We start from the raw sequence: 14,468 nt of genomic DNA on the forward strand, positions 1-14,468 counted from the left end.
ACTCTCATATAATCTATAATTAAATATTAATAAGATAGACATCTATATTTATAAAAATTGAGTTTAAACTTATTTAAAAATAAAGAAAAAGAACTGAAGTATAAAGTAGACTACCAATACAAAATAAATGAATGTTAATTAAATTAACTGACCAGTAATATTCAAATATAGAAATACGCCTCGATATGTAACATAACTGTTCCCATTATAAAGAGAAAGCAAATTAATTTTGTTATTAAATGTGAAGATATGACCTAATTATAACTTGTGAAAAATATCTCAATTTCATCACAAACAAATAATATTATCAATTTTATTGATTTTCATTTATGATTATCAAAATTATTAGCTATATAAACAAAACATAATATAGACAACAAATTAATCAGAGAATTCACAAAGTATAATTATCTTTCCACACACACTCACTAACATTCCAACATTTATATTTTGTAAACATATGATTATATATATATATATATATATATATATATATATATATATATATATATATATATATATATATATATATATATATATATATATATATCATATGCATAATGTGTGTAACATATAGTATCATATACTCGTATGCCCCATATGCACACATATGTAAAATAAAATAAATATGCATATGAAAACATACATCCTATTGCTATTTATATAATCATACTAAAATATTAATTTGTTTTGCACTTGAATTTTTCATATTTCACAATCAGCTACTTTTGAGAATATAATTTTTGTTATCCATATGCAGTTAAGATAAGTTTGTTTTCGCAGTAGTTTGGCTTCTAATAGTGTGTGGTCAAGAATTTTGATTAGAGGTTTAACAAAAGGCCTTAGGGGTGCTATACAAAATATTTAGTTTATTACAGGAATGCCCAGCACTCAAGTGTTTTGACCACAAAATCCTCTTGAGGGGCAAGTGGTTCATTTGCATATGTACTACAGCGCTGTGAACGCCCTTGATATAAGTCTCCATCAAGCCAAAGCCCAAATTTGCCACTGTAATTTGTTTAACAACATATTTAGTATTATATTAAACATATAGAAAAATAGCTATGATAAATAAGTAGAAACAAAATGTTAATAATATTAAATCATCTTAACTGCGACTGATTGATATAATTAATTTTTAATATTGGCAATATCCAAGAATGTATAAAAAAATTAATATTATTATGTAATTGAATACAACTTACTCTCCAGCACCAATAGCAATACTTTCATTATTTCCCTTAATAAAATACAAATTTTCCCCACTCCAGTGAAAGACTCGGAAATCAGGATTGAATTTGAAAAGTAATGATTCCCCTGTGCCATAGAAATGGTCGGACACTTTGAGAGAGCAAGATGTCAAAGCTCCAAATACCTGAAATTCAATATTATTGCTAATTATTTCTGGCTAATTTGACTTTTTATTAATGATAAGCTAATTTATATCCAATCCATCTCATCTCATAAGCTACAGAAATACATACAAACACGCACCATATATAAACATGAATGATATAATTAATAATTTCTCTTTAAGACTTTGTTTTCATTTACAATTATAAATAAAATATGAAAAATAAAATACAAAATCTAAAAACAACCATATACTCACATTATTATCGGTATCTTGAATTACAATTAGTACTGGACTTTCGAGTCGTTGCATTTTCCTGTACATAGAATTTAGTGAAAATCCATGTTGGGAAGTGCTGAACACTAGAGACCACATGTAGCCTTCGGCTCGAGCTGGTAAGTGACCACATAATTTCTCTCTAAACAATAATAATACACATTAATTATATAAAACAGATGCAACTTGACATTTTCTTGTGCAGGATTATAAGGTAATCAAATATATAGTATTCAACAAAAGAAAGTATCGCAAGTTGTATTGAATTTTGAACCAAATTGCTGAAATAAGCAGTAACTATACACCGAAAATTTTGATTATATCATTTCATTTTGAGAAGAATCGTCGAGAGACTTAACAGGCCTCTTAAACATTTGTAAAATTTAAACTCAAATCACAAATATTAAAACATTCTAATGGTTCACAAATTATTTCAAAACTAACGAAATTTGTTCAGCTATAAATGTAGCTTAAAACTCAACTAAACGAGTATTTTTTATTTCAGATTTTGCAGTGTTAAGTTAAAAAAGGCCAAAACATTTAAGTAAAATAGCAATAAATAAACTACGAATTTGATTATTTTAATTCACATAAATAAAACTAATAAGAAAACTATTATCATTCTGAAACATATTATCATTAATCATGATCATTATTATGTTGTTAAATATTATCAATTGTATAACGCCATTTTATTATCAGACTTAAAGTAGAATTAGTTTTTTATAATTTTTTTGTAGAGGAACGAATTTAAACCTGAATACTAATTAATTAATGATAAAATCAATATAAACATATTAGGCTTGCAACGAATAGTTTATTCGGCAAAATGCCGAATACCGAATATTCGGCATGCTCTAGAGACCGAATACTATTCGGCCGAATACCGAATACTTGAATACATGTGATAGAAAAATAAATGGTAAAATCATGAAAAAATCGATTTTTTACATGTATGTAAATGTATTTCCCACTTATTTCTTTCGTAAACATTCCATATTTTTTATATACTCAATATTATTTATTTCTTATATATCAGGAATGCTAATCTTAATAAAATAAATAAAAATAATCAAAAATATTGTTTGTACTTGTATTTGGCGATTAAGAACCTTGCTTCCAAATAGATGACCTCTATTTGAAAATGGTTAGATTGAATATAATAAATGACTTTATTGTATTGATACAACATATGTGTGTAACCATTGAATGATTCATATTAAATAATATAAACATGTAATAATAAAGTATGTTGTGAATATTCAGAAAAAAATCTTCATGTGTTAATTTATAATTTCAAAAGTTGTTTAAATTTAAAAGTTCAAAAGTTTAATTTAAATTATTATATATACAATAACAAAATCATAAAACACCAACAATGCTGTTGCCGAACATTCGGCCGAATACCGAATAGTAAACGAATATTCGGTGCAAGCCTACATACTATATTTTGCAAAGAATAATAATAGACCTTTATTCTTATTCGCATTTTTTTAAAGTAGGCTAGAGTCATGCAAGAATTAACCTTTTTCATTTTATTAAAGTCGGGTTTACAAACATCTCTTAGTAGACGCAAACATGAACACAAAAACCGTTTGTAGAAACAAAAATGCAAACCAATGTGATTATTTTATTGTCAATGCCAATTGAAAATGAAATGTTAATTCTGATAAGATCAATTAATTACCTGTGCTCTTCCGTAAGAATTTCGGTGTGTCCCACCAGTTCTGGTATTGGCAAATCCACGTCCAGTGAAACGTTCGGCGTCGCATATAAAGCTCGCCGTAACTCGTCACTCATCGACAATACCTGATTTAGAAAAATATATATTAATACATTTTAATGTCGTTTTAAAAACATAAATCGCTAATCAACATTCATTTATTTTTACCAACCACTATTTTTTTCTAAGCGAAGAAGGCTAATCAATTCAATAACGATGTAAAAGAAATATGAATAAAACTCAACTTCCTAGCAGTGACCAACGTATTTGCACTCCAGACATAGAAAAAATTATTTATACAACTGAAGAATGAATTATCATGAAGTAGAATAAATTATTTTCAAGTTTTATGAAATGTATTAAAAATTGATCTATATAAAAAACGACTATAATAAAAAATAAACTATCAAGAAATCCATATTAATGTTGAGCAGTGCAACGAATTTTTATCAAATTAATTAGCCTTTCTACATTCAGTTCATGTAGAACAATAAAAGCTCTTATATGTTCAAGCTTACTAGTTACTTTAGTAATTCGCTTCAAACAAGTGTCACACAAATCAAATACATTTTACAAACTTTACCTTTACCTTCTTTTAAATAAAACAATTTTGTTTGATGAAAAGTACTTTTAACAACAAATGAATGAATTGTTGGCTTGGCAAATAAAAATAAAACAAATGAAAAGCTGATGCAAAGACTCAGACTATTTGACCATATATAAAAGAAGAGTATTGTGAAGACAAGAGAATTTGGATATAATTATTTGATAAATTGCCAAATTTTCAAACATTTAATCTACTCATTTACTTTTTATATAATGTGTATTATCGTAACAAATAGAATATGCTTAAGCAAAAGCAATGTTTGGTGTTAATTAAATTGCCATAATAAATGTGAAGTAATCTTTGCATCGTCTATAACAGCTTGTTTTCTGCGATTTACAATGAAGTGTAAGTAATTTCAACAACACATTTTAAGTAAATTGATTTAATTTGTATTAAACAATTTCAATTTATTGTTTATTTATTGATTTAAGAAAATGTGTAATAGCAGTTCAAACAAAATTTTGAAATTACTTATGACAAAATATCAAACACTTACTAAGATCTCCATTAATAACAACTACCTAGCACATGTTGTGGGTGTACGTTATAAGTTGTGATTTCAGTTGTGTGTTTTAAACTAAATAGCCATTTATAAGCTATTAAATATGTCGCACATGCTCATAGTTCAATAAAATTAAACACTATTCACAATGACATTATGTTTAGTCATTTCATTTAATCAACATTATTATACCATATTGAGATTTCGTAAAATGTTCCTTTTGCGCTTCAATAATATTTAATGTGGAACCAATAAAATCAAATTGTCACAAAGGCACATTAACGACGCAAAAAGGAAATTACACTGGTATTTAAACTAGTTCAATTATTCAAGAACACAATATGTAGTAATTTACTAAAATTACTAAGCGTAATTTTTAATAAATATTTATTATTGAATAATATACCGCACATATCAATTTTATATAATTTCCCAGTTGAGAATGTATGTGGTTGTTTATTTGCATAATTATATTTGAATATGCTATTAATCAAATCATAATCACTATTGTGTACACTTCACAGATTACTACCATACAAGAAAGAGTACTACACAACTATCAATGGTGATCAAATTGCAATGTTTTTCGAAATGAGCAAACGTAAATAATATGTTCTCTAAATATAGAAACAACGTATATTCGTTACTGATTTGCACGTATTTGTCTGGACATTAGCATTTGCGTAGAATGTGAAAAAAGACCCAATAATCCAAAAGATCAGGTGAGTTCAGTGTAATATGCGTGATAGAATAGTTCCAAGAAGAGAATAGTTCGCGCCCATTTCTTTCTCATAAGAAAATGTGACAAGAGGTATATTACCAAAATATATATATTTGTTATCAAGTAATTTATATTTGTATCTTATGTATAAAGGAAACAAAAATATTAGTAGTATTACATCAACATTCATGTTTATAAGTGGGGATTCCAATCAGACTTAGCATTATAAAAGTAGTTACTCTATATTAAAGTAGTCATTCAATATTAAAAATTTAAATTAAGGAGGTCTAGAATCTTTTAAAGTTTATCTCGAAACTGATTACTGGACCGATTTACTTGAAATTTTTGCAGAGTTTTTTTTATAGACCTATAAGTATGATTTAAGCTCATTATGAAGTTCCAATTTTTACTATTTTAAAAAAAAAATTAAAAAATAAAAAATATTGCAAAAAAAACTGTTTTCAGGCAGTTGCTATTGTGTGAAAAAACAATGTTTTTAACTTGTCTGAAGATCATAGGATAGCTACATCATGCTAGATTAATAATATGTTTATATTTTTTTCTTAAGATTATTCAAAAGATTAAAATCATAGGTGGCGTTAGATGCCAATTTATTGAGACCTCCCACTTCATTACCTTTTAGAATTAAAACTTTGATTATTTTTTAAATATTCTCAAAATATAACTTCAAAAAAAATATACAAAAATTCGCATTAAATTCATCTTTAGGCACTAGAATACCCCCTCAACAGGGGTCAGAGAACTGAGTTTGGTTCAAATAAATTTTATTGCATTTTCTCATTGCTATACCAAGTCTGCAATTTATACATATGTCGAACAATAATTAAGCAATATAATAAAAATATAGATTTATTTTCTTCTACGCCATTCTACTCACTTACTACTCACTCAGATATATTTAGTACTACTATACTATATTTAGTACTACTGCTAAAACACTAATAGTTTGCAACGTTTGTAGTGAGATGCTAGAAATGTAATGTATTTTTATTTCTATATTCGCTATTAAACTAAAATGAATAAATTCCACCATAACGATGTAAATATAATAAACATATGAACAAAATTCTTAAATAAATCGACAATACAGTTCTTTTGTAATTATGGTGAAAGCTTTATGTAATTTCATAGCAACTAGTATGTCTACCCAATCACATTATTATCACATTTTGATAAATGTATACAAAACTCACAATGAGAGTACGAATTCTATTAGCTTTGTGCCAGAAAATTACTATAGTTTGTCTACACTTGTTATTTTCAATTTTTTTAAATATTATTCTGCTGAAAAACCGTTTTCGAATACTATAACTAATAACAATAATTTCCTCCATAAACCGGTTTTTAAAAACCGACAAACCCTAGCATTAATACACAATTTCGATAATAAAAAAAGATGCAATGTATTGACATCATTTATCAATTCATAACATTGCATGTTAGGTGAGCTAACCAATACCATTTGTGTCGAAAATATATATGTGAATGACCAACAACTGTGGGAGAATAATTCTAGTCCACAAAATGCAAAAAGTTCTCTGTATTGGGCGTGCGACATATGTTGTCCAACAAACTTTATAACGCTGAAAACAAATTTTAAGTCAGAATTGGAGGTCAAACTGCAAAACAGAGAAAAATAAAGAAAACGACAAAATCTCCGATCTAGCAATTCTTTAGCATGATGATTATGATCCTAAAATTCTCTATCGTTTCCTAACCCTTTTCTTTTAAATAGCTGTGTGACGAATTTCTGCAACTCTTTTTCATCTTTACTGAATTTCTTTGTGTAGAATTCAGCAGCAACCTGCAAAAATATTTTCAAAAAACTGCGAAAATGTTTGCAGCTTATCCAGAAGCAATAAGGAATTTGTGGATTGCTACTGGAATCTACAAAAAGAAACTCAATAAAGTGAAAAAAAAGCATTGCAAAATACCGTTTCCCATGGACCCATCCATTAGCCACACTTCTAACTTAGAAAAAGAAAGTTTGAGATAAAATTTTACTTGGGATAGGGGAGGGTCTATTGAGATATCACGTGTAATTATTCTTCTATCTGAATTTAAAAAAAAATCCAAATATTAAAAAAAAGAAATTTTACTATTTTTATGTACTAAATATTTTCGTGATGTTTGGTGAGGTGAAGAGGGATAAAAAATCCTTAAAAGTTCTAAGGTGCTAATGCAACGTGACCAATCGAAAATATTAAGGCAAATTACTGATGCTCCGTGGTTCGTTAGCAATAAGATCTTACACGACGATCTTCATATTGAATTATAAACAGAGTTATACAAATCAACAGTGTCAAACATTTTCATAAACTAGAGCATCATACAAACTCTATAGTCACTCAGCTTCTTGAGACACCAACTTCAAGAAGACTGAAGAAGAAGCTGCCTAAAGATAATATGGAAGACCCTTAGAACTACCACATCTTTATATGAACAGAATAGTAGAATCACTTATTGAAGTGATTTTCTAACTATCAGTATAATATCTATCAGATTAATTTATGTGCGTTTGAAGGTGTGTGTGTATGTGTGTGAGTGAATGACATAATCCAAATAGCTCATAGAATTATCCTGTATTTTGCTATTAAAAATGAAATTAAAAAAAAGCCCTAAGGAGTCTAAATATCCTTATAAAATCCTTATATAACTCCGAGGAGTCTAAAAATCCCTAGAAGTTCCGAGGAGTCTAAAAATCCTTAGAAGTTCCGAGGAGTCTAAAAATCCTTAGAAGTTCTGAGGAGTCTAAAAATCCTTAGAAGTTTTAAAGATTTTTTGACTCCCTTCCCCTTTGGTAATTCGTAGTTAAATTTAAAATTAGCCCCCCTCACCCCACCAAACATCACGTGTATTTTTAGTAGATAGAAAAAATAGTAAAATAAAAAAATGTGTATTTATTTTTAAATTCAGGTAATAAATAATTACACATAATATCTCACTAGACCCTCCTAATTCCACGTAATATTTTGTGATTTTTTGTTAAACCTTCCTTGCCTTTTAATCACGTTATTAATGAACGCCCTTCATGTCATTTCGATAGAGGAGGGCCAGGTAACGACAGAAATTGTAAGATTTTAATATGCATGCAAAAGAATTACTGGGTCATAGATTTCGCCATCATTTATTATTTTTCTCCTCATATATTTTCTCCATGTTCTGCGTTAAAAAGTACATTGAAAAACATAAGCCGTACACCCAATACAGACAATTTTCTTATTCAGTGTCATCGATATAACTCTGCAATAAAACCGTTTATTTGATCGGTAATATTTATGATTACAACCGGATATTTCAATTTTCAATGTAACCACTAAAAATAAATACAAAGCGCTTGAACAAAATATTATATATTAGTAAATTCATGATAAATAACATGATATGCAAATAATAAATAATTGTTATAATACAACAAAATGCAAATTTTACCACATGTTGATCGGCGGAAGCATGCTGCACATCAGTCACGCGCTTTCGGTACGCATTTATTATCCTGGCACGAATGTTAGTTTTATAAACGATAATATAATACAACAATGCGAACGATCCAGCAATCAAAATACCCAAATACATTTTGATCCAAACTTAGTTTAAATCACTGACTTCAAATTTTATTACATAAATAATTGTTGTATGTCACAAGTAGTTACAAACACTGGACGCGCTTTCTTGGTGATTAGCACGTCTTGTGAGAAACATCTGATATTTAGAAAAATCTATTGCTGTACATTTAAAAAAATATGCAATGTCACGAACTATGTACAATATATTTTGAATATTTCATATACAACAGAATTGATCGGTTTAGTTTTAAATTAGAAGCCATTTTCACAAATAATTACGAGAGCAAAAACAAACATTGAAACACGATATGAATTGAATAAAGAGTAATCACATGGTAGATTCGTATTTAGGTTAAATTATTACAATGCAATATTACTATTTAATTTACAAATATTATTTTATAGCTACTATAAACCGACAATATTCGAATTGGAATTGACTGATCCAAATCATTATTTTTTACGGTCCAAGTAAGATATTTTTTATACGAATGTCACAAGACAACAATAAATATGAAACGTCAAAATATTCCGAAGACACTAGCGCCACTAAGATTCGGACGTCAAGTGCTGTAATGTCGGCGTCGGTCGATAAAGTAGGACACTTCAAAATGAATGGTGTGGGAGATGTATCACGTACACAAGCACTTTATCGACTAAAACAACCGAAACTAGTGGGGCGCATGGCATCGTGCCTTAAGGCAATTTGCTGGAACTTCCCGTACCAAAAATTATTATTTTTTTAAAAAAGATTAACATTTTTGAAAAAAAATTTACTCTGAAAAGATTTTTGAGAAACTATAAATTTTTGACAAAAATTTACTTTTTTTGAAAAAAAGACTTTTTGAAGAAAAGTGTATTTTGAAATATTTTGGAAATTCTGACCTATTTTTCAAAGCATTCGTACTGCTTTAACTGCATAGAGACGAATCATCTAAGTGCGTAAGCGCCGCGCCGCCGTCTAACGGATAAACATTGGTACGGAACCCATAGGAATGCAAACAAAATTTATACTTTTTGTTAAAATCTCTATAAAATATCTGATAATTGATGTGCATATGTCTAATGATCATTTTTGACCGCCAGATGGCATTTTTTTTTTTACTTTTTTCACTAGATCTAGATCTCGAAACCGTTAGACCTGCCTTCATGAAAATTTGATCAGTTCGTCTTCGCCAACAACTGATCAGCACGTCTCCTTATCAACACGAATCGAATGTTTTTTGAATTATTCAAATCGCTTCATCCGTGTTCCCGAAATCGTCGACTCAAATTTGTATCCGAACACACATACACACACGCACAAACACACACACACATCCATTTTTTCTAAGGTCAAAATATTCAGAAATCATTCATTTTCATTTTCGATTTTTTTACGATTACTATAACTTACCTTACGGAAAGTTAATTATTGAAGTTGTTATAATATAAATGCGTAATACGAGAGCATTGTTTTTCCGATCACATATTTTATTGTTATGCTTAGTCATTTCAATACGATTGATTTAAAATATAATAGATCTGATGTTTAAAAAATCAATACGATCACAACAGGTGTAAGCAAAGACTTCTGGTGCATGACATCGTGCCCAGGAAAATTGCTGGTACTTCGCGTACCGAAAATGAGAATTTTTAAAAAAGCTTTACAATTTTTTGAAAATTAAAAAAAAAATAGATTTTTGAGAATCTTGTTATTTTTTTTATAAAAAGAATTTTGACAAAATTTGTACCTATTAAAATCTCTACATGCGATCATTTTTTACCGCCAAATGTTTTTTTTTACTTTTTTTTTATTAAATCTCCGTAACCGCTGTACCTGGCTTCTCACAATTTTAATCAGTTTTTTGTTATGTCAATGCGATTTGCAATTCAAATCGGTTGATTTGTGCACTCGAAATCGTCGACGAAAATTTGTATCCGCACATACACACACGATGAAGTACGAATGGAAATAATTTTTAAATAAATTACAGAGCGAGAATTATAGCATTCTAGATCCGAAGTAATGCCTAGATTCTAGATAATCCTGAAGTAAGAGAAAAGCCGAGGTTTTAGGCGGTATTGAATCCGATATACCCAGACAAAAGACCAGTCTGGGATGCATAAATGCATTTCCTTCAGTATACAAAAAACATGCACACACATACCATCCATTTTTTTTTTGAATGTATGCCAAAATGTTCAGAAACTGTTGAAACGTAAAGATATATAAAAATTTTCATTTTCAGAAAGTTAATCAACATTCACCGGATAGAAAAAATTACATCAAATCGCATAAAATAAATTTTTATCAGCATACATATAAAATAGAATTGATTAAAAAACTATTTAGTTATTAGCATGATGGTCACTGATGGACAGATTTTTCGAAGGTTGAAAGATTATCATAAGTTAAATTCTAAATGCTTGTAAACTTTAACGCTTTAAAGCATTGAATATATTGATTTCATTTCAGATCCTGAATTTTCATTTTTGAAGTCACTAAAATAATCATTGCAAGCAGATAATTCAGAGAAAGAAGTATTCCTATTCATTGAAATCGATCAAGATTATTTAAATACACTAATGGTTTTATTATAATAAATAGTATAAATAGCTATCGAACGATAAAAAATGTTATAATTAGTATCGTATTATAGACAATCAAATAAAATTTTCTCTTAAAAAGCTCTTAAGCTTTCATAAAAAGTTTCAAAACTCAGCATTTTCTATAAGAGCTTTCATAAAAAAATGTAAGTCTTTGTTTGATTTAAAAATGCATTCAGGACAATATTATCTTTCATATTTTTAGAAAAATTATAAAAGCGTTCATAAAAAGTTTCAGGTACTCGATCTCTACATGCGTTCAGAACATTTTTTTTTAAATTTTTCTATAGAAGATTCAATTTTTGGATGGAAATTCAGGTTTCGTATCCCTATACTAGAAGCTTTTTTTGTCTACGAATATTTACAATAGTAGATCAGAGGACTAAAATTTTCGATTTTATTATGAATTCGTACTAATTATACTAGTATATAAAAATTTATTTGTCTATTGTATTTGTCTATTAATAAAACAATAATTTCTGTTTATCGTGTGCAGCGATCAAAATGATTCAATTAAAGCAAAAATTTTCTAAAACTCTGCAGATTTTCGAAATTTTCAAATTTGAAACATCTGAAAAATATCAAAAATTCATAAAAAAATCCGTTTCGAAATTTTCAATCATTTCAATAAAATACCATCAATTATTTCCATCATAACATTTGCTCCGCATGAATACAAATTGTAATTCATTTATAAATTATAATAATCTAATACTTGTTTATAACATGGAAAATTTACCATACGTTTTTTTTTTTTTAATATGTAGCAAATATTCATTATCTTCTTAGGAAAAGTAAACATAACAACTATTACAATTAATAATTAACCCAAATTAAGACTCTAAAGTACAATTGACATTAAATAATATTTGCATCCTCTATTCAATCTAGAAAAATACTAATAAATTATTACATATAAAATAGATCGTATTAAGTTCTTATTTTCATATTCGCATTCTGATCATTCCTAAAGTAAACGATTAATAATGAAAAACCTATTTGAAATTTTCATTTCAAAAAATATTTCACCGCCTTTAAAAAAGTAGGTATCCAAATCCAATATCTGTATTTTACGAACTATAGTATTTCAAAAAATGAAATATAATTGGGCTAAAAATTAAGTTTTTGCAATGACTGAATTGATAATGAAAATATGAAAATCATATTAATAATGTATAATAAATATATGTATCCTAATATTATTTGAATAACGAAGACAATAAATTGAATAGTCGCGCTGAACAAACATTGCATAGTATTAACCAAGAGATGTAATATCCATTTTCACGGTAATGTTTGGTGAATTCGATCAATTATCAAATTATACAATAAAAAATTAATCAATTTACATTAAATATACACTTAAAGTAATATTTAAACGCCCAGAAGAATATTGTTGATTTTAATGTTTCATGGATAGTGACAGAAACATCCGAAGAACTTTTACTATTTCACAACGATGATGAGTATTACATTTGAAACTTTATAATCGATTTTCTGTTTCATATTTTTTCTAAAGATGTAACTTGTTTAAGGGGATGAGCCAAATAATGAACGAATTGTGAAATTTCAACATATTCGTAAAATGAAAGACGTCGCAATATTAGTATATTTTAAATTAAAAAAACTAATAAGATTTTTGTTAATGAAAAAATTTAAATTTTATTCCAATAGCGCAGAAAAAAAAATTTTCATTTCTAGACATTATCATTCATTCAATTAGCACCAAGAATTCAAGTTACATTACCATCATTATCATTATCATTATCCATTGAGAATAGTATAACATTATGTATATAATATCAATTGTATAAAAAAGTTGTAATAAATATTAATGAAAAATTGCAAAAATGTTCTTCAAAACGTTACATTATTCACAGAATTAAATCTAGAAGCTAATATTTATTTTGCGATAAATTTAATCATTAAATATCGATATCAATATTAAAACAAACATTGAAACGTAAATCAAATGATATATGAACTAAAAGCAACTATGATTGTGAAATAATGCAGGTCAATAAGTTAAAAATATTGGTAAGTGTTACATTTGTGAAAACATTTCTCAAAATATGCAATATTTTGTACAGATCGATAAAACTGCCAAGCCTATTTTATGCTAATTTAGAAAAAAAAACACATGTCTAAAAAACTTGCAATACTTGATAATATCAAAACAATAATAATAATACACAGTGATAAACATTATTTTTCAGAGTTGAAAAACTGCGGAGAAGCAGGTTGATCTAAATAGTATAATAATTATAACTATTTCAATCACTGCTAGATAATTTAGTTTGGCAAGGAAATAAGATAATACCTTAGTTTTGCTCTTGATGTAATTGGCGAATCTTGTGAATGGTGATTTATTCGCAGTCGACATTATAAACTGTTAAGTATTTAATTTTTACAAACTTTCAGATCACTTCATACTAAACTAAAACGACTAATTGTAAGATAACATGGCATACTCAAATGCCCGACTTTCGATCTTTCACATCTGTTTCATCTTACGTAGTTTTATGTTTGGTTTATTATTAGATGGACCAAAAATACCATTAATGCACACAACATCGTTTTAGATAAACTGAATCACTTTGAAAATATTTTGCACTTAATTCGAACGGTAGACTAGATTGATACTAGCACTTTGAATTTAAAATAACACTATTATTAATATTCATAACAATTATATTATTAAGAATGCAAAAGCGATCGCTAGTTCTCGACTTAAAATGCTAAGACGTCGATAACAAAATAACGAACATTCCTAGTAGTTGCGCACACTAGATGATAATATAAAGTTAGTGACAGCGCTGGGGAGCATTAAACATTTGAAAAATTTTGAAAATTTTTGAAAAATACACTCAAATCGAAAGTAAACAGATTAGAGAAAAACATTGAATATTGAACGTCGTATTATGTAATATGTAATATGTAAATTTGAATACTATTAGTTACATATTTCTCACTCATTATGAGACAAACCACGGTCTGGAAACGTTTGTAACTTTTACCATAATTTAATAAAGTTAACACAAAAAGTGTAATGTGTTCGTATTTACATAATTACAATTTGTTCCGCTCGTAATACAAAAATAATACTAAT

The 14,468-nt window shown here is 27.7% G+C and overlaps 1 protein-coding gene across 6 annotated transcripts in view; it reads right to left on the minus strand.

Moving 5' to 3' along the window:
- Positions 1–866: 866 nt before the first annotated feature.
- Positions 867–14,468, minus strand: part of LOC113369877 (TLD domain-containing protein 2-like) — a 31,525-nt gene continuing 17,923 nt past the window's right edge. For 4 of the 6 annotated variants that reach the window (XM_026610480.1, XM_026610479.1, XM_026610477.1 and 1 more), the window contains 4 exons: positions 3,318–3,439; positions 1,613–1,772; positions 1,206–1,375; positions 867–1,008 (listed from right to left, as the gene is read on the minus strand). In XM_026610480.1, the coding sequence (XP_026466265.1) occupies positions 873–1,008; positions 1,206–1,375; positions 1,613–1,772; positions 3,318–3,439 (588 nt within the window). In that variant the 3' untranslated portion in view covers positions 867–872. Of the gene's footprint in view, positions 1,009–1,205; positions 1,376–1,612; positions 1,773–3,317; positions 3,440–8,636; positions 8,953–13,679; positions 13,987–14,468 lie in introns of those variants that run through there. The other 2 variants (XM_026610482.1, XM_026610481.1) reach the window with 2 other exon arrangements.

This window comes from Ctenocephalides felis, unplaced genomic scaffold (assembly GCF_003426905.1).
Source record: "Ctenocephalides felis isolate EL2017-DRISC unplaced genomic scaffold, ASM342690v1 CF-g0.4_SCAFFOLD_01492, whole genome shotgun sequence".
Lineage (NCBI taxonomy): Eukaryota > Metazoa > Arthropoda > Insecta > Siphonaptera > Pulicidae > Ctenocephalides > Ctenocephalides felis.